Raw genomic sequence first — 27914 nt, forward strand, 5'->3', positions numbered from 1 at the left:
TCAAGTGTCGCCCATGTATTGCTTCTTGTGATTTGTCGCTATGTCAGTCACAGCAATAAGCCTCTTCAAAGCCTGAAAATAGAAAATATTTACCATGAAAACATTTAATTGTGCAACAAATTTTGCATTTAGTCTGCCAATATCTTGGGAAAATGTGACTTCTGATGGCATTTTTTGTTAATGCTCGGATATTAGTATAAAAGTAATCCTTAGGATCGAACATGAAATTTAAAAGGGGCTGTCGCCTTCTATGGTCCCTCATTTAAGTACAATGGGGTCAAAAGTCAAATAAGTGCATTTACAAATATACTATGCCGCTGTGCACTCGTTTCAATTTCATATACCATCTAAATTGGTTTAAATATTGTGTCTCAACGCCCTTTAGTATTTTATAAATAAAACTGATGATATATATATATATATATATATATATATATATATATATATATATATATAATATATACGAGTATAATATCATATAGAATAATATATAAATCTGGGGAAAATGGCATACGATGGCAAAGTGTGTTTTACTTGACATGTTTGCTAATCTTTATATGTGGATGAACTAGAGAGATATTTTGAAACTGTCGTATCCAAGGGTTATTTCAATGTAATTTTAAAGTCACAGACATGTCAAGGTCAAAACTGAACTTTTAAAAATGACTCTATGTTACTAAAGGTAGCAAAATGGTGCGTATATTAATAACATACACAACAAATTTTTTAACTCCACAACTGTTTTTTCCCTATATCGCCAAATTTTGACAGATTTGAATGAATGTTTTACATAATGTTAAATGATTATTTTATTATAATATAACATATAAACGATCATAGCCTGATGTAAATTCATTTAACTCTAAGGGTAACAATAAGGTAATCCTTTAATCAAAAGTCACATAAAAAGCAGATTCCAAATCACAGTAGTACACTTTGATCCTATTGATTCAATGAAATTCAAATAATTATTGTTCCTTCTCAAGGGTAGGAACACTTATGGTGAACATGTCACACTTGACTGAGCATGTAATGGATACAAGGGTATCGTCAAAGGATACCGATTTCCCGTAGGGCGCCGCCATCTTGGACTCATGCATATTCATTACAAATAGCCTCTAGCCCAGTATGTGTTTACGCATCTTTATTTCAGTCTTTAGTGCAATACAACTACGTAAAATAACAGAACAACAAGACACAATAATAAAGTTTAAATCATGTAACTCCTCAATTGAATATATCATAGGAAAGAATCGAGATCAATGAAATGAATATGCATCATCTAAAAATAGACTCCCGCCAAAAAAAAATTACGTAATGAAATTGTCCCTGGTCACGTGATTTTTTTTAGCTTCTAAGGTTATAACACACTAAATAGTTTTTGTTCTTTATTCTATATAAAATCAAAGAACTTATAGCTCTTTGATAAAATTGACCTATTTCCAATGGCCGCAGCACACACCAGGACCCATTATAAATGTCTGTAACCTACATTTTCTTGAAGAAAATTGTTAGTGCTAAAGAAAAATCAAAAGAAAAGTAGGGGTCATGTTTGATGCAAGAAAAATAATTTCAGTCAAGCACACAAACTACAAAATCAGCTAAAAAATGAGACCCCAAATTATACTAGTGGTGTATGATCTAAGTTTCCATGAAAAATTTTGTCATGTTGTTATTTCATTATGAAAATGCTACCTACAAGTCAGTCATAGATCTGTCATGTGATTTTAGCAAAAACATTGCAAAGAAAATAATGAAAATAGCTCTACAGAGCAAAGAAACTGAGGACTATTTGTGTCCGCCATTATGCGACTACCATTTTTTTTCGCGCCATTTGTCTATTTAGTGTCTGTATGCCTCTAACGTTTCAGATTTGCAAGTGCTTTCTCGTACTTTTTTACTCTTCCTGATTTGTTTTTCGACTCGTAAATGCATTATGAAATTTCTTTGTGTTAAGTGTGCAGGTACTCGCTGGTGTAGTCGCGTGATGAAAACATCCGGAATTGAAATACGGACTGCAAGACAAATGCTTCCAAATAGCATAATATGTACTGCACTTGCTTATATCTAAAAGGAAACAACTTTGGATTATGATAAAACTGTTTATACTCAGATTAGTTTTTAAATAGTTAAGTTTGCACCAAAATTGACAGAACATATTTTTCTCATTGCATTATTAAACATTTGTAACATTATGCTAAAACAATATCCATTAAAAAGAATATTTTATATGCGCTAGAAGGAACCTTTTGGTTAGCTAAATCTTGTATTTTGAATGTTCAACTCCGTTTATTTGAAATGGAACATTCGTCAATATTTTCAATATGAACATGTTAATTTTTTTCACAGGTTTGTGACGTCATTAATAACACCACATTAATGACAAAATTGATAAGCCCGCAGATGGCAGTACTTACGCATACATAGACCAGCACCAAGTTGCATTCATTTTGTTTATTCTTTATTTTTTTGGGGCGGGGGGGGGGGGGGGAGAGGGGACGGGGTACCTTATTTGATTTTTATTATATGGCACAACGAATGTGCGTACAATTGATATCTCTATTTAATTGAACTGGTCGGTCATTAAACAATGTGTCCAATTTTTATTCAAATCTGTCAAAATTTGGCAGAGATAAAAACAAATGTCTGGTGATGAGTTAGAAAAATTGTTGAGTAAATGATTATAAAATGACACTGCAAATGCATTTTTTTTTTTTGCATTTCAGGCAGCAATAAAATTTGAATTTAAGCTTTGAACTGACTATAAGAAGAATATTTACATATTGTACACCTTTTGAGAAATTTGTGCGATATTGAAAATATGATAGGTTTTGAGGAAGAAGACTACAGCGGAAATGAATTATATATAAATGTATACATGTACAATTCTCAGGTAAATAGTCAAAATCATTTTACTGTCATGTATACAAACAAGTATTTTTAGCTCAATCGGTAGAGCGCAGATCTAAGGGTCGCGGGGTCGTGAGTTAGATCCCGGGAGAGGTGAATGTTCTCCATGACGATTTGATAATAGAAATTGTCAAGTGTAATTTCGTCCTCCACTTCTGAATCATATGGAGAAGTTGGCAGTTACTTGCGGGGAAAAGGCTACTACTTGTAGCGACTCCAGAACACTGATTAGGTTAATTGACCGCCGTTAAAGACACTGATTCTGGTATGCAAGGTATGTGGCCTATGGTCTGCGTATTGGCAGTAAGAGCCAATATACAAGACTGGACGATTGATAGACTTGCTTCTGTTTATCATATTAAGCTACTGTATAGTTACTGTGCAGAACATAGATTGCATGTGATATTTTTCACTTTTATAGCAAACCAGTTCTCACTTTTATAACGTGTTTAGAAAGCCTGATTATATTGGGACTAAACAAAAAAAAAGTGATTCAATACAACAGCATATTTTTTTCCAGTTAATCAAGCTTTATAAACAATTATATCTCATTATTGCTTGATATTTTTAAAAAAATAAGAAAATGCATTCAGGCACATTTTTAAAAATAATGAATAATTCATCTATAAATAAATTATGTGTATTTTGAACAATGGTATCTGTTTATTGCTGGATTTTATCACTGGCGCCAGATCAGAAAGAAAATGCCTCTGTACATGTTATAGCCTACCCCTAAGTATTCTATAAGAACCATGGTCGTGAACGGGAAAATATACTAACCCATTTCAATCGCATATTTCATACCTAAAACACGCAGTTCAGTAAATGTGTACTATTTATATTAAACAAGTGGTAATTTATCTTCCATTGTGTACCGGTCACATTTCTTCAATACTTCTTATCTTAGAAAAACAACGTGTAGTTTACTGTTTTTCAACGTTACACAAAAAAAACTTGCTTGAACTTCCCTGGTGAAGTCCCGTTCTAGATTACAAAACCATTCTGATTGGCTGATGTGAAAATGTATATCAGTCGTCATTTTACTACACGTGTACGCTAAAATGTTTATATGCAGTATAAATGTGCAAAAAGAATTAAATAAACAGAATAGATGTATACTAATGTATGATTTCAAATTCAAAATCATATACAAGATGAATTTCATTCATCATCTCGAGTCTTATCGTAAAACTGTGAATATATTGCATTCTGTTCTTGTTTGTTTACATTTCGCTTAACATGTGCACACTGCCGCGACCTCTAGACCGGATGTTCATTAGGGGAGTTCACGCTGGTTTTTTCTGTAACGTTGACTAAAGCATAAAATATATGGAGCATCTCTGCAATATGGAATATTGAGACAATGTGACTGGTGCACGATGGAAGATAAATTATCGCTTGTTTAATATCAGTAGTACACATTTAATGAACTGCGTGTTTTAGGTATGAAATACGCCATTGAAATGGGTTAGTATATTTTTCCCGTTCACGACCATGGTTCTTATAGAATACCTAGGGGTAGGGTATAACATGTATAGAGGCATTTTCTTTCTGATCTGGCGCCAGTGGATTTTATCATGAAGGTTCATTTTTTTCATTTATTAATAATGCAACTGAGCGCTTGTTTCATTTCTAATAAAATCCAGCAATATTAAATTTTTCTGTTTTTATTTTGTTATTTAGATGAAAAGATCATAATAAGTTAATAATTGAAAATTTTTTTTTGTCATTTCTCTTATTGAGTTTTAAATAATTATTTCATTTTTCATTAAATAAAGGTGAGAGTTTTCTAAAATGGTGAGAATTGTCCTGATGTAAGTTTTATAATTTAATTTGCCAGGACATTACTCAACAAGAATGAGCAATTACAATTAGTATATTATCAATTAAAATAATTTTGTGTATAATCTTAAAAAAAGCTGCATTTCAATCAGTGAAATGAATAGCACTGAAAATAACCAACTATCTTTACATATCAATAAAATTTATGATCTTCTGACATGGACTGCATGTCAAGTCTACAGGGGTTTTATGGACCTTTACCAGACTGGACCAGACAGGATCCTGTTTATTGGGGATTGAAGTGTCTGGCTTTTATGGTGGAGGTGGGGGGGGGGGGGGTCACTTATATAGGAGATTTTCTTTGCCTTTAAATGACTGAAATACTGTTGAAAGTAACATATATAATATTATATGGAATCCTTCGCAAGCCCCTAAAGAAATGCTTTCAAATCTGATGATGATTCATTATATGATATATATTAATGTTAATTTGTCCACGCGGTGATGGTTAAATAGGACCTTTTTAGAAGAATAACTGAAATACTGGACACAACCTAGGTGTACACAGTACATGTACGGTAATAAACTAAACAGAACAGATTTGTAGGATTTCAACTAGTTAATCTATACACTATTCCCTTGATTTGCTGTATTATAGTTCTTTCTTTTTTACTGTCCGTCAGCCATTTATCGTCATATTTTATGTATGTGCAATTAAGTAGCAAATTTCAAGAACTAGATTTTCTATCACCGAAGCTCTTAATGCGATATTTGCATCATTTTATTCTGAAAGTTCAGTACGCTATTTCTGTTTCGATTCTTTTTGTCTTTGGCTTTGCTTCTGCACTCTCACTTCCTGTTCAAAACAAAAGATCATAACAATTTGTACATCTGACACTTGGTTTCAGACAGGATGTCCTTCAAAAACAAAGCTTGTGTCTTGACACTGAAACAGTAGTCCAGTAGTCATTCAGATCTTCTACAAATAAGAATGTAAAAATAAAGGTATAAAAACATCAGAAGGTTGATATAATTTTTTTCATAATAGTAACATTGAGGCTCATTCAGTGAAATATTGAAGTTATACCCTCCGATATTTTCATGATTACTGACAGATGATGGTTCAGCTAATCAAAATGATGAAATATGGTGGTTCGATAGTTACCAAGAGATATACAATGCGCAAAAATAACTTCCTGCAGGATGAGAAGAGCTTGAAGAAGAGATTTGAAATTCAAAACGATGGATTTATAATAAACAAATAATGCCGATTGAATATGTCAGGCTAAAACGTCTATAGCTTGAGAAGTGATATGGGGTTTATTCATTTTTTATAATAATTATAAGGGTAAGAAGTTATATCTATATAAGGGTAGTTCATTCTAGCATTCCGCACTGAATTTAATTGACAATATATTTATTTTTACACGTTTAAGGCTACAAAAGCGTAAGCTCACATTTGTTTATTTTATAACATCAGTAGATTCCTTCTTGATACATTGGTAAATTTGCTCTACTCGGTTCTATAACCAAGGAAAACAAAAATGCTTTGCCCCTATATTCACAGTCATAAAGATCATTCTAAAAACATTCGATATACTATCAAATTCACTAACAGTTATCAAGCCTTTTTGAAGTATAGACCAACATAAACAAATAGTTACAAAGTTGTAGATATTGAAAACACTTGAAGAGCGGTTACCAGTTCTTATTAGCTGATTCCAAAATATGAAAAGTACCATTCTCATGCTAATGGAATGAAAAGAAAAAAATATAAAAAAATAAACACACAAAAACATAACATTTGCGGTTATCTAATATTTCTATTTACATTTTGATATCGCTTGATTTTTATGCATAGGTAGTATTTCTAAACGCTCATACATTCATGAAATTGCTACAGCACAAGCGTAAACACCTGAAAAAGAGTTTTGATTGACAACATAGATCATTTTAGATAATGCTTGCGAGTAATTGCACAGTTCATACTATCTCACAAACAGACTTGATCAAACCGAGCTTGCTATTTTACGTCCTTGAGTTCTGTGCTTCCGAAGAATTCTTTAGATCTGTCAACAGTTAAAACAGTCAAACTATGTTCGCTGGAGCTCGACGAGACAAGTAAAATGTGTTCGAGATATAAGTAGTACAAGCCAACGTGAAGTATACATTATATAGACCTGACGCTGTTCGAGCCAAAAGTAGTAATTGGATAATCCGAATTCGGGCAAACGAAGTTAGACTGTACTAGTCTTTATAAAATACGCGCCTTAGATTATTTTTTACCTCTACTGTTTATACAGACAATCATACAGGTAACCAACCAGTCTTTATAGAAATTGTTAGCCTGAAAACTTTAGAAACATGAGAAAGATAACTTCCATAAATGAACAAAATATCAGAGCGTACGAAAAGTTAAGCTTATTCTATAGAAATAACTTTAGTCGTTTTGAAGTTTGCCAGTCTCAAATGCAATAAATCTATTTGAAGTAATTTAGTTTACTTCTCAGATTCATAATTATCACCGAAAAATTGAATGTTTGTAATTAGAATGTAGCAAATATGGCGAAAATCTGAAGTTTCGAACAAAACACATGCACTTATCGACCTTTGACCTTGTGCTGTGACCTTACTATGACCCATAGAAGGCGACAGCTCCCCTGAAAAGTTTCCAAGTTTTATAAAGTTAACAATGAATGTATCTGTCGGGCATTAACAAAAAATGCCATCAAAGGCAATTTCTTTTTTTTATATATAGGCAAACTAATTCTAACACACAATGTAAAATATATGGGGATATGAAGTTGTGATTTCGTATTTAAAACTGGAGATGCTTTTGAGAAAAGCGCATGTCTCCAACAACTGCCCCTATGAAAAATGTCGTTTTCCTGGACGGTCTAGATGAATGGATTCAAATAGATGGTCTGGACGAGTGGATCCAATCCGTAATTCTAGGGCCATAATTTAAAAGTGCATTGGCCGATTTGGCTAGTTGTCGACCTTGGCCGAGGTCTTATGGTCAAACACATTTTGTTCAAGTTTGGTGAAGATCGAAAGAGAAATATTCGACTTAGAGTGCGGGCAAGCTTTGTGACAGACACACAGACTGGAGTAAATCAATACGTCTTCCACACCACTGTGTGGTGGGAGACATAAATATGCACTATTACTGCAGATAGTTCATTTAGAGGTTACTATGTAGGACTGGTGTGTCTTAACCTTTATCCTGCTAAATTTCTAAAATGGACTGGTTTATCATTCAATTTGGGCAGTACCACTTATTATTCTAAGGGGTTTTGGGCAGTACCACTTCTTATTCTAAAGGGTGTTCACTGAAAATTTACTGGATGAAAAGCGAACAGTTCAGCAGCAGACCATGATCAGACTGAACATCCGTGGTCTACACTTGTCGCAAAGGCAGTATCCCTTGACAACAGCAGGCTAAAGGTTAACATTTTCATTGGGTATGTTCCACTCTATTGTTAAGGTAAAAAAGAAATTAAAATAATTCAACGTGGCAGTGTCATTGAATGTTCATGTAATGCGTGGGAGTGTTTACGCTGTCTGAAAACAATGACTTCATTCATGCTTTCTAGGAGCCGTACTTTCTTGTGTTAGCCTTGTTCAACCACATTAGAAGAGGAAGCTAGCAGAGTTATGTTAATTTACTATGCTTTCTTTTATAAAATAAATATTAGTTTGCATGACACCATGACAGTGGAAGTTTAAAATCTGGTTGTTTTGGTCACTTCCGAAAGAACATTTGTGTGAAATTATTTCAAATTATTTAGAGCAAAGTTTCAGCTCTATAAATACACTGTAGTTTCAAGGTAGTGTTCTGCTTAAATTTATGCATGCCTTTCAATTCCTCTTCCTAAACAATCACACAACATTTGCACGACCCAAAATTTATCACTCCATATTCCTTTAATCTAATTGCTCGAGATAAAGGCATTTAGCAGCAAACCTGTGAATCTGAGCGTTTCCTGAGCTCTTCAACATGTGTGGCACAAATCTGATGTATAGTGGCTAAATCACGAGACAGATCACTTATAGCATTATCATGGATTTCTATACACTCCGAAACATTCTGAAAAAGAAATAGTATTTGATATTATATTGATCATTATCTTGGATTTCTACACACTCAGACACATTCTGAAAATAAACAGTATGTAATATGTCAATTACCCTAGGCTAAATCAATTATCAGTATCTTGGATTTCTACACAGACAGACACATTCTGAAAATAAACAGTATGTAATATGTCAATTACACTGGGCTAAATCAATCATCAGTATCATGGATTTCTACACACTCCAACAAATTCTGAAGTAGAACAAGAGCTGTCTCACAAAGTTAAATGGATTTTCTAAGAACAGGTAGATCTATATTGTCCAAATTCTAGTAAGAGTTATTGGACTTGATGCTGAAATGATCTTGTTCAACTGCACCCAACAATTATGTGGAGTTACAACCAAGTACCTGCATTATTTTTGGAGATAAAGACAGATGAACAGACTGCAAGACAGCACTAAATCAATGTTGGAGACATGATTATGTAACTTTTTATTTACACTAGGCTTCATTTTAAGCCAGTTTACCTACAGCATAACCATGCATTTCCTAATTTTCTGAAACAGAAACATGTGGGAAGTTATTTACTATAATCATAAGAGAATTACAATGGATTTCTACACACTTCAGAAAATAAATGAAAACACAGCATATCTGTAACTCCTACACTAAGGTCAAGGGTGAGATTAGAGCAGCATATATAAAATACAATGTTTTTACATCTGCTAAGTGCTCTGTTCAGCATTTAAAGACACTTGCTGCAGTTTCTTATATGAGAGATGGGGCAAAAATTTCCCAAATAATAGTATTTGTTCAAACTTTGCATATGAACACAGTTTCATGTTGGAAATAGAGAAATGCAAAAAAACCTAAGAAAAACAATATCAATTATAGGTCACCTTGCTTGTTTAGGAGTTATCTGCCCTTAAAACTGAATTTTTCTTCAAACTTTCTTTAAAAAATCCTTCAATCATTCTTGAAGATGCAATTCAAGAAAAACAGGTTACAAATAAGGTGGAACAACCACTAGTTTATCTATTTACCTGGACAAACGATACGAAGTTGGGGTTTCTGGTTAACATATGGGCAGAACCACCTTATAAAAGGAGTCATCTCTTCAAATGAACATCAAAATACAAACCCAAATTGCAAAAAAAAGCAGACAACTTACAGACAGTTTATCTAGAAACTCCACCATTCTTGCCTTGTTGTTCTTAATGAACGGATTTACGCAAGTCATAAACTGTTCTTTCACACCAAACTCTACAAGGTTTGCCAGATTCTGTAAAGCTTTCGCAATCAACTTTAATGTTCGTACAGCTGTTTCTGACGGAGTTTCTGAAGAGAAAAACAATTTCCATCTTTTAAATTACAGACACTGCTGCATTCTTATAAATATAATCTTCTTTATCCTCTATCATAATTGAGCCACGTCATGAGAAAAACAACAAACTGGGGATGCGACCAACATGGATCCAGACCAGCCTGCCATATCTATAGTACCCTATATAGTTAACACTAGAAACTTCTAAGGGCCATAAGTCTGGTGTTACTTGAGCGATCTGACTGAAACTTGATAGGCCTCATAACCTCATAATGGTGAACAAGTATATGAAGTTTGTTTGAAAAAAAAATTAAAATAAGGAATGATTTATTTTTTTGTGGGGGGGGGGGGGGGGGGGGGGTGTGATCAAGGTAAGGGGGTGACATGCTTACAATAAATGTTCATGCAAAAGAATGAAAGAAATTTAATAAAATTCTACCAGATGGTAAATTCTTAAGTACAAATATGTGGATTTTTATACAATTAAAGGGCAATAACGCTTAATTTACAGAATAAATCAGAACGAAATTGTGTGTACACAACCACATTATGGAGATCTAAATTCTGTTTAAGTTTCATACTTGTATGTCAAATATATCAAAAATTGTGATGCAGAAATTGCCATATTTATAGTACCCTATACAGTTAATACTAGAAACCTCTAAGGACCATAACTCTTGTGTTACTAGGGCAATCTAACTGAAACTTGGCGGGCCGCAAAAACACATAGTGGTGAACATATATATGAAGTTTTATTTAAAAAGTTCTAACCATTTCCTAGCTGGCTCCGGACGGACGAGAAGACGGAAGGACAACGCCAAAACTATATCCCTCCGACTATCGTCGGGGGGTATAAAGGGGCATAACTTTGCCAAATTCAATGCAGAGTTACTGGACATGTATCTTTCACCATGTTTTTTTCAATATAAATAATTTGGATAATGTTTCAATTTAATATCTGCATTGACTTTGAAGAGAAATATTTCAATCTTGATTTTCGAAGTCCAAGAAGGGTTAAGTGTAAGAGACGGAGAAGAAGGGTTAATGTAAGATATGGGACTTGATGCTAGAATGTCGTGTTACTGGTTGGAAGACAAGTGTATAGTTTTAATATAATATCCGTACTGGTTAAAAACACAATATTTATTATTTGTATTATTTGAAAAACTTTATAATCAAAATTACTAAGTGAAAAAGTGGCATAACTCTGTAAATACTGCAGGCAGAGTTACACATCTTGTCTCACTAATGAAGAATTGTCACTATTAGCAAGTACAGCCATTAAGCTTCAATTGAAGAAGCAATGAAGAAGATACTGGACTCTATAAATCTTTAACTAAAATTCTAGATTAAAGGGGCATAACTCTGGACATTTTGCAGGTAGAGTTTAACAACCTGTCACAACAATCAAGTACAGCAAGCCTGAATAAAATATTTTAATGAAGAAGATATTGGACATCAGACAAAAAAAGAACTTGAGGACACAGATGCCAAGGCAAGTGCAATTGCTCTCATTCTTTGAAACAACCGAGCTAAAAATAGACTTTTTCAATCATTAAATTACAAAACAATACCATCTTTATTAAGCACGAGAACTAACTTACCAGTGATCAGATTAAAAGACTTTGGGTGTAAAATGGCAGGACAGAGAAGGCGTAGGAACACAAAACCGCTGAAACATAAAATTTCAATATTGCTTTAATATGTTTTTAAAACAATCTGAGCTGCACCATGAGAAAACCAACATAGTGCATTTGCGACCAGCATGGATCAAGACCAGCCTGCAGATCCATGCTGTTCCAAAATGGTTCCTCTTATTACAATAGGCTTTGAAGCCGAACAACATAGATCCTGACAAGACGGCGCAGATGCGCAGGCTGGTCTGGATTCATGTTGGTCGCAAACGTACTATGTTTGTATTCTCATGGTGCGGCTCATTTATACTTGACATAAAAAAACTCTAAATATGCTGACAGCAAGAAGATTATCACATTTTTAAAAATATTAGCACACAATTCTGGAACGTAACATGTCTAGTTTCTGTGTTATGTGCAATCTACAAAAATACTGTAAAATCAAAATTATTTGGGTGAGGACTAAATTACGTGGATTTCATGGATACGTTTATCCACAACATCAAATCCCAGCAAATACTACTGTTTGCAGATCAAATTGCCCCTTCAACTTTTATCAAATCGATAGAGTTGCATGTTTACGTCACAAAACTGTGAAGCTGAAGCTATTTTTGGAGTAATCCTGACAGGTTAACCCCACCTATTCATTCACCTTGTCGTGAAAGTTTTTTTTCTTTAATGATCTTGACGTCACACAAAGCGCGCGCTCTGTCTCTATCTTTGAAGTATTGCCATACTTGCATCAGGAATGTCTAATACGTATCAGTTGTTCCACCTTGCATACATTGTAAAGTGCAATGAGGTGATAATGGATATGTTATAAAAGTAGAATATAGAATTTTCAATTACTTTCAAATGAAAACAGCGTTTTTTGTTTGTTATAACAATTATTATCGACGAAATTTCCAACTACGCAAGGTAGGCCTATATATAGGCCTACAAGGTTTTACAGAAAGGTATCGATCATTGAACCTTCAAGCTACGTAACACTTGTAGATCTAATTGTCATATCCAAAAAAAAAAACTGATTTATTTGATATTCGAACTTTTGCAGAGTCTTCCGTAGCTTAACTACCGCAAATCTAACTCCATTATAGATCCAGTTTTTTTTAAAAATTTTATCTTTTAAGTGGGTTTACATACATACATGTGAATTTATCTACTATTTATTTGAATTTGTTTAAACACTATTTCAGTTATTCTCATACAGGCAGTTGATAAGCCTTGTCTTCGTTCATGGAAAGAACCATTTATAGACTCACATAAGTCAAAATAATTCGACGTTTAGTTTGTTTTAATATATTTGTGACGGTCACTCTAAAAGGACCAAAATAACTGAGGTTAAATAACAGCACACCGTCATGTAAAGTTATTGGTTTTATCACTTACACTTTATGTGTATCCGTTCGTTAATCCTGTCAAGGGAAATTATGATAACTTTTACATAAATTAATGAGGAATTGAATCCCGCTTTTGATTAGTCTAATATAAATAAGACCTCGGGTAGACCGATTTTACATTTTTGCATTTTGAAATTTTGCGTTGTCTCCCTAAAGGGGATATCGACCAGTCAAGAAATACTAGTATAGCGATATTTAACTCTTGAGTACAACTATTTGGAGTACCTTTTGATACATGAAAGTTTTATTTGAATTTATCTGTTTCCTAGGATCGCGCCAAATTAGTTAGACTAAGACTCACATATTCCGCAAGAAATTGCCGACTTTTTCCAACTAAAGAGGCATGGTCGGTTCCGGGAATCAAACTTATGCTCTTCAATCATTGATGAGCGAATTCAACAACTCGGGTCAGTCACGTTTTATAATTATTGTGAAAACTAAACACGAGATACATTATTTAAAAGAAAAGTCTGCAGCAAAAGGTACTGAAATTAAGGCAGAAATGGCCTATAATGTAGCGTCTTTTTTCACATCCACGCTACCTAAATGTAAAGTGTGCACTGTGGCAAGATTCATTTAAATTTAAAATTTTAAATGAAGATTAGATCTAGTACTTCTGTTACATTCCGGTTAAACACCGTTCGAACAGTATTTAAATCATCATTTCTCGGTCATACAGCCAATGTAAACAAGTTCATTCAGTATTTTTTTACTCGTATCGGAAAGGCGGAGTGACCTGTATAGTCAAGATCCAAAAATAGCTTCAGCATCGCTGCTTTTGTGACGTAAAGGTACAAGTCTATCGATTTAAGAAAAGGCGAAAGGGCAATTTGATCTGCAAACAATAGTAAGATTAACAAATCATTTTGTCTTCAAAAGTTGGATTCCAAAAATTCATATCCTAACAAAATACCCAGACTTGCAAACACCAAAAGATTTCATGCACACGAAATTAGAATAATTTTACAGTACTGTAAAAGCATATTATATTTTCATTGGGTAAAAAAATCGTGAATTTGAAATTTTGTGTATGTTTGCAATGTTTAATATTTACAAAATTGTAAAAAATGGTAGGTATCCTACTTAAATTTGAATTATACTAATATGCGAGGATTAATTTTCACGACATGTAGGGCCTCAAAAAATTAGCGAAATTTAAACCCCCGCGAAAATTTCTGATTTTAAAATATACAGTACCTGACTACTCTTGTTCTAACACTTTCATCTTCAGGCCACTTGGCAGAAACTGATTTTTGTAATCTGCCACATATATAACGTAAAACTCTGAAAATGAAAGAAATCATTTGTCAAGTCTTCTTTTGTGGTTTATGTGGATGGCATACTACTGTAGAAAACTTTATGTGGAAGTTATGACACAAAACTCTGAAATATGAAAGAGTCCTTTATGAGTGCCCTTATAAATTATGTCGATGAAATGTCAGCACATTTTATGTGGACATGATACCTTTCTACAACAGTTTCAGGATTAGTCACAACATGTAAGGCTTACTTCAGTTTGGGCCAGGTTCCCGAGAATAAAATACAATTTATGTGGACACGCATATCTGGTAAACTTTCTATCAATGAACTACAATTTACAGAGACACACTTAAATGCGACAATATTCTCATGCATAACTGCATCTAAAGTTGACACATTTACCTTAAGTACTTACTTAGATAACTTTCTGTGAATGAATTTTAATTTGTGTGGAAGTACAATGATTTTTCTATGAAAATGGACTTATAATTTATGCAGAACTACTAGCTTGGGACAACTTTCTGTGAATTAGTTACATGTATAATTTATGCAGAAATACTTACTTGAGACAACTTTCTGTAAATTAGTTACAATTTATGCAGAAATATTTACTCGGGACAACTTTCTGTGAATTAATTATAACTTTTGCAGAAATATTTACTGGGGACATCTTTCTGTGAATGGTCCATAATTCATGCAGCACTACTTACTTGGAGCAACTTTCTGTGAATTAGTTATAATTTATGCAGAAATACTTACTTGGGACAACCTTCTGTGAATTAATTATAATATATTTACTGGGGACATCTTTCTGTAAATGGTTCATAATTTATGCAGAACTACTTACTTGGGAAAACTTTCTGTGAATTAGTTATAATTCATGCAGAAATAATTACTTGGGACAACTTTTTGTGAATAAGTTATAATTCATGCAGAAATACTTGGAGCAACTTTCTGTGAACAACAGCTCGTAGAACACGAAATATCCCCACACCCCCTTGATGCATTGCATTCAGTAATTGCACAAGAAACAGAAATTATTTGCTCACTGTAAACGAAAGTTCTACTGTTCTGGTTCAATGTGACCTTGATCTTTGTCCTATTGGCCTCAAAATCAGCAGGGGTCATCTGCTAGTCATGAGCAACCTCCCTATTAAGTTTTGTGATCCTAGGCCCAATCGTTCTCAAGTTATTCGGGGTCACTGTGACCTTCATCTCTGACCTCAAAACCGATTGTTTTTTTGAGTCGGCTAAAGGCTGAAAGCCTTTTGACGAGTCCTTGCTATCCAAGAATTCTCTAAATGGACCAAATAACACAGTGAAGGGATGTAGTTCCATTAGATTTCTCAAACTTCAAACAGTTCACTGCATGAATGAAGTAAAAAATGTGTCAATTCCCTTTGCTATGACCAATATACGATGTAATCTGTCATATTTATGACTTTTAATTGTGCAATTTTCGAATGTAACTCATTAAGCATAAATGTGCATTTTAAGAATTGCGCAGGCTTACAAAGCTTGGGTAACATGCAGCGAAAGACAAAAAATAGTTCCACAGGGCTCCAGATAAGATGCGTATTAGCGTAAATTACGTATAGAAATAATGCTAATACGCATGTCTAATAATTTCTAAGAGTATAAAAACGTATATAAAATTACAGAAACGCACACAATGCTTTTTTAAAAACAAAATCTGAATCGTCTGGATGCGTTAGGTAACATAGCCGATCAGCCTTAATTCTCCCACATTGAATGTAAACACGCATCGTATGATTTCTTTAAACTTTGCGTGGGTTGAATTTTGCAGTCAGTAAACGGATAAATTATCGGAAGAAGAAGCTCTTACTGGTTTGTTTAGTTACTACTGATATTAAAAATGATTTTAATTCTTATTTTTCGAGAAATAAACAAATCGGCGAAACATTAAATTGTATTTTCTTGTAGTTTTTGAAATCGAAAGTAGATCGTCTATCGTCTAAACGAAATAACTTTTTTATGAAAAGATTTAAATAAGAGGTAATTTAACCGTAAACTTCAATGTCAGATACTGCCAATTGCTGCTAAATGTCTTCGTATCATCACAATTTGTAAAATATATTGTTCAAACTGGAGAAAAGTGTAATCGTATCCGGATATAATATTTTGGGTAAATATCGAGCTGTGTTATGAAATTTTAAGAAAAAAACTAAAAACAAACTGAAACTGGTAGACTATACTGTCAGTACATCAATCATTAGCCGACTCAGGCCATTCAGGCCTTTGATTTTTATTTAACGTCGCACCGACACATGATAGGTCATATGGCTACTTTCCAGCTTTAATGGTGGCGGAATACCCCAGGTGCCCCTCCGTGCATTACTTCATCACGAGCGGGCACCTGGGTAGAACCACCGATCTTTCGTAAGCCAGCTGGATGGCTTCCTCACATGAAGAATTCAACGCCCCGAGTGAGGCTCGAACCCACATTGAAAGTGATTTGAAGTCAGCGACCTTAACCACTCGGCCACAGAGACCCCCAGTTGGGGTCATCTGCTTGGTAGGGGTCATCTTCTGGTCATGAACAGCCTCCCTATCAACTTTCATGATCCTAGGCCCAAGCGTTCTCGAGTTATCACCCGGAAACCATTCAACTGCTCAAGGTCACTGTGACCTTGACCTTTAACAAACTGACTTCAAAATCAATAGGGGTCATCTACTGGTGATGAACAACCTCCCTATCAACTTCCATGATCCTAGGCCCAAGCAGTCTTGAGTTATCATCCGGAAACAAATTGGTCTACATACCGACTGACAGACATCTGCAAAACAATATACCCCTCCTTCTTCAAAGGGGGGCATAATTAGTTATAATTTATGCAGAAATACTTACTTGGGACAACTTTCTGTGGATTTAAAAATGGACTCGACCATTTCAGTGAGAAAGTCCACAAAATGATCTGTATTACTTGGCAATTCTGATGGATTATCCAGAAACTGTGAGTTTAACTGAAATAGAAATTTAAAATCCATAAATTTGTGTACACAGGACAAAACTATCACGTTTGAGAACAAACTTAAAAGGCATACTGCTTACCAAACTATATCTAACTCATAGTGCATGATGGCGGGCTAAAAATTTGTTTAGAAATCTTAGTTCCAACAACTTCCATGAATTACTTTAAAGCGGTGTTGTGGTAAATATTGCACCCCATTTAAACTGTGGTCAATGCTGTCTATGAAGCATAATTTGATATGTCACCAAATAGAATAATTTTCTTTCAAATTATGTTCATTATCTTTTCTTTCAAATTTGTTCTTTCTGCAAAACAAGTTGTTTACAGAACATTTTTCATTACGTTTTAGGTGAAATTCAAGTATTTTTTTTCCAAAATTTAAGGACTTTCTCAAAGACTAATATCAACTTAAAGGACTAGCTTCAAATGTAAGGACTTTTCAAGGTCCTACCACTTTCCAGCTTTTAATGGTGAAGAAAGACCTCAGAGGCTCCATCCATTATTTCCGACATGGGCGGGTATATGGGTATAGCCAGTGACCTTTTGTGGGCCCACTTCCTAACATGAAGACCCAAGCAAGAGTGGAATCTACAGGGGTGACAGGCACATTACCTTAAATGCTTGACCTCTGGGGCCCTTCCCTACTATAATCAGATCCCTCTGTGTGTTCACGATACATGTTCTAAAATGTTACAGAGCTTATATCTAAGACAGCAAAAACTTACATGATAAATCTCAGGACTTTCTCCCAAGAAAATTTGAAAATTTAAGCACATACTTGGGCATTTTTCGCAAAAAAAGAAGTGTCACAGAAGACAGCATGCTTGACTATTTTCATACAGGATAGTAAAACTGGGCACATCTGAGGAAGCTGGAGCTATTACTGGAGTGTGTAATGACTTCAATACAGATGAAGATATCGTAAAATAGCTTAAGTCTGTGTCAAAAGTATTATATAATAACAGGGATAAAGATAAAGATAAAGTGCAACAAAACATTAGATACATTTTGTAAGTATAAATGGGACATAATTTATGAAAACTTTCTCTGCAACATTAATGCACCATGTATCATATCATGTGACTAATAATATGGAATAACTATCTTGAATTGGAATCAAATCTAGACAGTAATACCTTGAGATAGAGCAAAAGTGTTTCACAACTTGAACCTGAAATTCTAAGTAAAAAGAGGGCCTAGCTCATAATATTGGTGCTAGCATTATGGAAATTGTGTCATATCATGTGGTTGATGATGTGGAACAACCCTTTGAAGTTTAAATCAATTCCATCTAGTAAGAACAAAGGTATGGTGAAAAAACATCAATATTAAACTAAAATTCTAGGCAGAAATGGAGTATAATTCATAAAATATTGTGCAAGAGTTACGGCCCTTGTTTTATATGATGTCTGTGACGATGTTGAACAATTATCTTAAGTCTGAACCAAATACATTTGGTAATAATATAGCTGGACTGAAAGTGCACCAAAACTTTAAACCTTAAATTTAAAGTGAAAAGGGGGGAAAATCAATAAAATATTGGTGCCAGAGTTTTGACCCTTGTCTCAATGATGTGGGTGATAATGTGGAACATTATTTTACTTTCAAATCAGATCCATTTAGTAATTTATAAATGAAATAAAGAATAACTGGTGCCAGAGTTACAGAACTTGTGACATATGGTGTGCGTGATGATGTGAAACAACTATTTCAAGTTTGAATCAAATCCATTTTAGTAATAACTGAGATTGAACTAAGCAAAAATGCATCAAAACTTAAACCTGAAATTCTACGTAAAAAGGAGGATAATTCATAAATAATGGGATGAGAGTTATGGCCCTTGTGTCATATCATGTGGTGATGATGAACTATTTTAAGATTAAGAGAAATTGCATCAAAACTCCAACCAAGGTGAGGACGTGGGCAGACGCCGACGCCGATGCCAGGTCAAGAAGGATAGCTCTCCATGCTTTGCATAGTTGAGCTAAACTAGAATGTGTCTGTAGGACACAGGGTGTGCCCCCACTGGTACATTTGTCACAAATAAGGGGAAATAATTCAAATGTTTGCAGCCTTAATGGGGTATAGCCTCAAGAAACATTTTATGAAAAGAATTCATTATTCTAGGCTATATACTTTTGAGCTATGAGCATCACAAACAAAAAGTCCACTATTTTGGCTATTTCAAGGGCCATAACTTTGTAATAAATGCTCAGATTCTCAGGAAGAATGCCAAGTGTGCAAGGACACATCATGATAAAGACCCAAAAATACTTTTTCAGCTAGGCACATAATTAGGTGAAATTGTGCAGTTTTGTTTACCATTTCAGGGGACATAACTTTAAAAATAGGGGGTGGAGCCAGCCAAAAAATAAGAGGTGTGCAGTTTATATCATGATAAAGACTTAATAAATGCAAGTTTTCAATCATTTATATTAAATACTTTTTGAACTAGGTGCATCACAAGGTGAAAATGTGCATTTCTGACTATTTCAGGTGCCATAACACTGAAAATAGGGGGCGGACAGAAATGAAAAATAGGAGGTGCTCAAGTTCATATCATGATTAAGACTCATGCGAGGTTTCATGAATCTATATCAAACACTTTTTGAGCTAGACATGTCACAATGTGAAAATGTGCATTTTTGACTATTTCAGGGGCCATAACTCTGAAAATAGGGGGCGGAGCCAGACTCATGCAAGGTTTCATCAATTTATATCAAATACATTTTGAGCTAAGCGCGTCACAAGGTGAAAATGTGCTTTTTTTACTAATTCAGGGGCCATAACTCTGAAAATAGGGGGCGGAGACAGAAAATAGGAGGTGCGCAAGTTCATATCATGATAAAGACTCATGCAAGGTTTCATCAATTTATATCAAATACTTTTTGAGATAGGCGCGTCACGAACTTCGGACGGACGGACAGACGCCCATACGATTTAGGTATTAGGTGGTCATTCCATTGTTTGAAAACAATAGAATGACCGCATAAGGAACAAAAGAATTTAGTGGTTACGGAATGAATATAAAGGATTGTCCTAGGCCACACCTCCTACCGCCTAAGGTACCAATCGTGTGCTCGAACAGATGCACGGACAAGACCAAATCTATATGCCCCCACCACTCATGGTAATAGTTTGATGAAAATACTACAGTTAAGAACAAACTTGTTCACTAATGACATTACTTTGTGTTCCCAATAATTCACCCAGTACAGATGAACAAATGTATCAACAATGCCACACCTCTTCAAATTAACAAATCTGCATGTCAGACGGTAATTTTAAGAAACTTTAATTATTATTTACAGCCAGTGTTTCGAGACTAATGTGGACACAACTACGTAAATGGGCTGGAATAGTCAGTCAGACATATCTAATTATTGTAATGGTTTGCTATAAAGTAACATCCCTATCCCACATATCTAATTATTATGGCAGACAGAATTTTCTTTCAAGAACGAGGTGACATTCGAGCAGATTTTCTTTTTTTATTCTACTTATCAGTTTTTTTTTTACCAAATTTCAGTCATTTTCACAGCAGTGAGGGGTAAGTGACTGAAAATTGGCATCCTCAACTATTTGGCAGTGGAGGCTCCAACATGGTTGGGAAAGGTGATAAAATCACATACTGTTCGTGAATAGTTTACCTCACAGCTCTGCTTGCTTTCACATATTTTGCAAACAGGTCCTTTGATGGCTGCATGAACAAACTCAGTACCAATCATTTTCATGTACTGGTCCATTAATGTTGTTGCCAATGTAGATCCTCGAAATAATGTTGATACTTCATCTGTAAATACCAAAATTATCATTAAAGGAGATCCATACCTCCTCCACTACGAGCACTGTTTGATTACTTTATAACTTTATAATGGTGTAAAAACAACTTATTGTATCCTTTAAATTACTACTCACTATACCTTTCATGTTCGATGTGACAGATCTAGTAGTATGGAATTAGTCCAGTAGGGTAACAAAAATGGTAGAATTGAATAAGGGAAGCGAAACATTCTAACATTTACTAGTAAAGTTCTTAAACCACAGCAACAAAATTCAGTTCATTTTGGAAACTTTCCAGCTTTTAATATTTACATTTGCCCTATTCTTTTCATTTAGAATTATGACGTTCATTTTGTATGAACAGCAAAAGGAAAGGTGCCAAAGATATAAGAAGACTGCTTAGTGATAACAGACCTCTGTTTTTGCATCGTCTAGGTATAGTCAGGGAGAACGTTTCTTAGATGATGTTACAAATGTTCAGTCAGGAGACCAAAATGGCCAGGCAACTGATTTTAATGTTAAATGCAACAAAATGTGTTAAATTTATAATTATTTAACCTTGTTTACAAATGGAAAGGAAATGTAATGTAAATAAAAGAAGAGCTGTCCGTAAGACAGCCAAGCTCGACTATTCGAAATATTGTCCCAGACGCAGGAATATATTACCCAAAATGTTAAATATCAAAAGGGTTTAAAGTTCAAAAGGGGACATAATTTGACCAAAATGCATATCAGAGTTATGGGACTTGCTAGTTTTATAACCCCGAAGGCACATGTGAAGTTTCAATTCAATATCTGCATTAGTTTTGGAGATAGTAACTTGCATGTTAAACTTTAACCAGAATTTTCTAAGTCCAAAAGGGGGCATAATTTGCCAAAAATACATGTCAGAGTTATGGTACTTGACCAAGTGAGGATGGTAATTGATCTAGAAAAAGAAGCTCTAAATCTGTATGCCTTTATGTTATAGCTGCATGTACTTGCACGCAAAATTTATAAGGATTTTCTAAGTCCAAAGGGGGCATAATTTGGCCAAAATGCAAGTCAGAGTTATGGGACTTGATGCTATTAACTAGTTCTATAACCCCGAAGACACGTGAAGTTTCATATCAATATCTGCATTAGTAAAGGAGATAGTAACTAGCATGTAAAACTTTAACCAGCATTTTCTAAGTCCTAAAGGGGGCATAATTTGCCCAAAATACATGTCAGAGATATGGGACTTGGCCCTGTGAGGTTGGTAATTGATCTAGAAAATGAAAAAATAAGTTTCAAATCTATATGCCTTTAAATGATAGATGTAAGTACTTGCACGCAAACCTTTAACCAGTATTTTCTAAGTCCAAATGGGGCATAATTTGGCTAAAGTGCAGGTCAAAGTTATGGGACTTGATGTTATCAACTAGTTTTATAACCCCGAAGACACATGTTAAGTTTCAATTCGATATCTGCATTAGTTTTGGAGATAGTTACTTGCATGTAAAACTTTAACCAGAATGTTCTAAGTCCTAATGGGGGCATAGTTTGCTCAAAAGACATGTCAGAGTTATGGAACTTGACCCAGTGAAGTTGGTAATTGAGCTAGAAAAAGAAAAAAAAAGTTTTAAAGCTATTCGCCTTTAAATGATAGCTGTATGTACTTGCATGCAAAACCTTAACCAAGGTGTGACGCCGACGCCGACACCAGTAGAATAGCTTCGAATAGTCGAGACATTTTCTTTGAATAGTCGAGCTAAAAAGGAATTAATTTCTTTAAGAGTTTCATGGGTTTGCCGATCCGATTCTTTAGTTCATTTTTTATGAACTCAGAAAAAAAAATCATTTCTTAAATGGTAAAGCAATGATTTTTTTGAGCTTCGAATGAATAAAAGAATCCTTAAGGATTTTCAGTCTAAAAAACTTGGAGACTGAAAAACTCGTTTTAATTCCTTCAAAATGTCTGCTGTAGTCCTGTGAGCAGTAAGAAAGAGGGGATTCTTGTGTACTGTGAAATAGTGACTGTTAACCTACAAATGTACATAACATGTAGCAATTCAAAAGCTAAGCTCACCTTCTTTGGCTATATAGTAATCATTGATGTTCTTCAACAGCACCTGTACCTGTCTCTCGTGTCTGAACAAATTCAGCAAAGCTTTAGCCAGTGACACTCGGTGATTCCCACACACTTCAGCTAGCGTGATAATGTTTCCAAAGTCATTCAGTATTAACTGAAATTTAAACTCAAAGTTTGTTTGATATATTAACCTTTAGCTTACTGGCGGCAAGTGATTCTGCCTTTCCGGCCAGTAGAGACCAAGATCAGCCTACACATCCATACAGGCTGATCATGGTCTGCACTGTTTGCTAATCAGTCAGTAAGTTTTCAGTGAACACTTCTTTGATAAAACAAGCGGAGTTCCAAATTGAATGATAGACCAATCCATTTTAGAAATTTAGCACGGTAAAGGTTAAAACACCTGACTGCTTTAAGTCACAAGGAAATAAGCAAAATGGCTGATTTATACAGGGCTTTCAGAGATCTGAACATAAACGAACGTAAAAACGTCAGCAGAATGGTTGGATGTCCATACGTTTGTTTGTTTTGGGTTGGGTTTAATGTTGTTCAATATTTCATTTATGTACCAACAATCAATGAACGTAACCAGAGTTCCAGGATTCTTACAATGGATATTAATGGATTATGCTGAAACAAGAGTGCCAGAATGTTTGTTTTTCTAAATCCACATAAAAACTCCTTACCAGGTAGAGATACATTAAAATACACCTAAAATTTGAAAGTAACATCTATGTTGTACCACAGAAAAGTTGTCTTGGAAAAAAAATGTAAGTCCACACAAATATCCTTACCAGGTAGAGATTGGTCAAAATACACCTCAAAATTGGATGTAACATGCATGTTGTACTACAGAAAAGCGGTCTCGACTTTTCCCTACGACTAGTAATGAAAAAGTTACAATATAAGCTATTTATAATACCAAAAAAGGGAAGTAATTCTAAAGAAGGGACCTGCGCATGACACTTCGTCTCATGATAGATGACCTTAGACCTAGGGACCTGGTTTTTGCGCATGACACTCCGTCTCATAATGGTAAACAATTGTTTCATCAAAATCCCTCCATGCATGAAGAAGATATGCTCCGGACAAAGTCATTCTTGAGTTTGACCTTTGACCTCTTAGTGTGACCTTGACCTTAGACCTAGGGACCTGGTTCATGCGCAGGACACTCCGTCTCATGATGATAAACAACTGTGCAAAGTTTCAATAAAATCCCTTCATGCATGAAGAAGATATGCTCCGGACAAAGTCTGTGGACGCCGCCCACCCGGGTGTATAATTAAACCTTGCGTCATTAGACTTTCTTCTTTTATTTTGCAAAATTTTAGTCATACAGTATTCTGGCATACCAGTAATGAGTATGGTGGCCAGTTTACCTAACGCAAGATCCTTGATTCTGTACCATCACGGACAGTTAACCTAACCCATGATCCTTGATTCTGTACCATCACGGACAGTTAACCTAACCTATGATCCTTGATTCTGTACCAACACGGCTAGCAAACCTAACCCATGATCCTTGATTCTGTACCAGCACGGCCAGTTAACCTGACCCATGATCGTTGATTCTGTACCAGCACGGACAGTTAACCTAACCCGTGATCGTTGATTCTGTACCAGCACGGACAGTTAACCTAACCCGTGATCGTTGATTCTGTACCAGCACGGCCAGTTAACCTAACCCATGATCGTTGATTCTGTACCAGCACGGACAGTTAACCTAACCCCTGATCGTTGATTCTGTACCAACACGGCCTGTAAACCTAACCCATGATCCTTGATTCTGTACTAGCACAAACAGTTAACATAACCCATGATCGTTGATTCTGTACCAGCACGACCAGTTAACCTGGCCCATATTCCTTGATTCTGTACCAGCACAGACTGTTAACCTAACCCATGATCCTTGATTCTGTACCAGCACGGACAGTTAACCTAACTCATGATCCTTGATTCTGTACCAGCACGGACTGTTAATCTGACGCATGTTCCTTGTTTCTCGCTAATGCAGTTTAGAATTTAACTGGCAATGGAGCCTGATACTGGAATAAATCAAAATGATGTCACTTTGAAAATTTTCCAAATATATCACTGTACAACATGACACTTACATCTTTGAGACTATTATACTGTTCTTCCGGCATAATGACCTGGTGAATGTAGCGTGTGCGTAGTCGAATGGACCCCATATCACATCGTACAACAGCATGCGGTTGTAGTGTATACCACTTGTCAATGAGCTCTGCGTTATCAAACTCTACGAGTGGTATCGTCACATGGGCGACTTCTGTATCTTTGGACCGTTTGCTGTGATTGAATATCTTCACTGATATATATCTAACATTACCGGGTATATCACTGCAAAAGACAGACATCACTTAAAGACATTTATTTAGTACACTTTTACTGTACGGATGAATTCTTTTATGTAAGGATGAAGTTCTTATAATACAGTGAGAATGGGATTCTTTCATAGAGAGGATGACATTTTTATATGATAAGGACAACATTTTATTACGGTAAGGATGAAGTTCTCATTTGCACTTTTATGATAAGGATGAATTTCTCGTTTACACTTCTGGTAAGAATAAAATTATTTTGAGTTAAATATGTTGTTACTTGAGAAAGTGCATCAAAACTTTATCCAAAGTGCGGACGCAGGGTCTAGTAGCACAGCTCTCCATACTTCGTATAGTCGAGCTAAAAAGGGAACTTACTCAAGTGTGAAAACCTCTTGCCAGAATAGATTTGTGGTATCCACATCGCGAGTGCGGCAAACTTTCACGCTGTTCAGGGTTATAACACAGAATGGATGAGACAGGTATTTCATAGGGATATTTCGACATTCTATCACCTCCACTGAAAGACTACGTAGCTCTATGAGAACAGTTGACCTCTTCTGTATCCGCGTCACCTGTGTGTTCACACAGTGCTCCTTCAGTACGTTTATCCAACTCTGCAAGTTAACAAATTTATTTTTCAACTACATTTGTATTAATATAGTTTAACCGCGTATTCTTAGCCGTGAAGGAATGATACACTTTTTCATTTGGTTTATATCGGTATTCGGTCCATACTTAGCTGAAAAATCTCTATAGAGTAAGCTGATATGTATGTTTTGTTTACCATGCACATGATTATATCGCAGGCGCAATTGGTAGAGCGTTAGAACTCAAAACGCCGAGGTGCAAGTACAAGCCAAGATGACGGCCATATTTTTTTTCTCGTATTCATTTCTTTATTATTTTAATAAAGAATCTTTGAACATCCTTTTAAAAAAAGCAATTTATATATTTCAATGATAATGTTTGACTTATCTTTGTTTCATTCTTTCTATATTTTCAATATATTTTGCTAGTTTTATTTCAATGTAATTCATGTCACATAATTTCATCTTCTCTCGCTGTGTCTGTTGACGACCCTTCAGCTGTGTCAGTCTCTGAGTCAGATGATGTATCGGAATCCGAGTTAAGCTCGATGATCACAGGTGCTGGAAGATCGTCTATAGCAATGTCTTACTACCAGTATTTCTGTTCAACTGACAGTACATGGTCAATACACCTATTAGCATTTAGGAGTGACCTGTCGCTTTTATTTTTAGATTTGGATTTTCCAGACTGGTCTATTTATTAGATAAGGGTTTGAATGATATTTGACTTATTTAAAACTATAAATATATTTTCAATAATGCACAGAACGAAATTGCCACGGTAGCTCAGTTGGTAGAATTGAGTATCTTGCTAGTGATTTAACTTTTGCGATTAGGAGGCTGAGGGTTCGAGTCCCACACAGGGCGATTTGTTTTATGATTGAAATTGTTTTATTTATATTTTTCATGTTTATATTTATTTCATTTTATTTCATCATTTAAGTTTCATTTTTGATTTCATTCATACAATTTCAATACATTCAATACATTTCGAAAACACACGTCCAATAGAGCATCCTCACAATCAAAAAGATATTTGAACAACCTATGTTATACGCGAAAATAGCAAAATGATACAAGTAATGCAATTCAAATACATATTTAACATTATCATCATTTTAAAATGTATGTTAGCAAAATATAAAATGAATTTTTTTTTATCTCCGTTGGAATTCGAACTCACAAAAGTAAGATTCTAGAGCCGTCGCGCTTACCACTGCACCACGGCGTCTAATTGTCGGAGGAGGCAGTCATTTAAATATTTATTATAAAAATAAGTTATAAAAAAGGTAGGGTACCCATTTACTGAAGTGGTTTATTCCAGTAACCTTTCAAATCTATTAATAAAAGCGACAGGTCACTCCTAAATGCTAGTAGACCAATTTGAAGATGAAACTGTTTATAGACCCTCCATGATAAGGTGACATGACATGACATGCGCCATCTTAAACGTCATTAACCAATCGAATCAATGAACTGCACAATTTTCTCGTTCAACGTATATTGAAACAAACGATAAAAAAAAACAACTAAAACTGTGAACTTACCAAGGCTCGAACCTCGAATAGCAAGTTTCTTACGCCAACGCCATATCCTTTGAGCCATGCATTCGCTTAGAATAAACGTAAACTTATACTGCTTTACTATGTAATACACGTATGGTGGCATATTTCTGCCAACCACATATCCACTTATTTATCTCGAAAATGTTTGTAAAAATGTCACTTATTCAGTTATTATCTGGTTAGTGACAAAAACTACTTGT

General features: G+C 34.9%; 1 protein-coding gene across 1 annotated transcript; it reads right to left on the reverse strand.

Annotated features, from left to right (window-relative positions):
- LOC128558863 (ras GTPase-activating protein 1-like) lies at window positions 1-27754 on the reverse strand. The gene is made up of 12 exons (XM_053549090.1): window positions 27697-27754; window positions 26625-26722; window positions 25938-26176; window positions 25332-25578; window positions 23215-23371; window positions 21032-21174; window positions 17258-17373; window positions 14326-14412; window positions 11699-11766; window positions 9942-10108; window positions 8660-8782; window positions 1-72 (listed from the first exon to the last, which is right to left on the reverse strand). The coding sequence occupies exons 1-12, from the start codon at window positions 27752-27754 to the stop codon at window positions 1-3; spliced, it is 1575 nt and encodes a 524-aa protein (XP_053405065.1).
- Window positions 27755-27914: the final 160 nt, after the last annotated feature.

Source organism: Mercenaria mercenaria, chromosome 8 (assembly GCF_021730395.1).
Source record: "Mercenaria mercenaria strain notata chromosome 8, MADL_Memer_1, whole genome shotgun sequence".
NCBI lineage: Eukaryota > Metazoa > Mollusca > Bivalvia > Venerida > Veneridae > Mercenaria > Mercenaria mercenaria.

Coding starts and splice junctions, on each gene's coding strand:
- LOC128558863 (XM_053549090.1), bottom strand. CDS start 27,754: ATGGCTCAAAGGATATGGCGTTGGCGTAAGAAACTTGCTATTCGAGGT. Junction 17,374..21,031: donor AAAGCAAGCAGAGCTGTGAG/GTAAACTATTCA, acceptor TTTCTATTTCAG/TTAAACTCACAGTTTCTGGA. Junction 14,413..17,257: donor TCCACAGAAAGTTGTCCCAA/GTAAGTATTTCT, acceptor TTTCATTTTCAG/AGTTTTACGTTATATATGTG.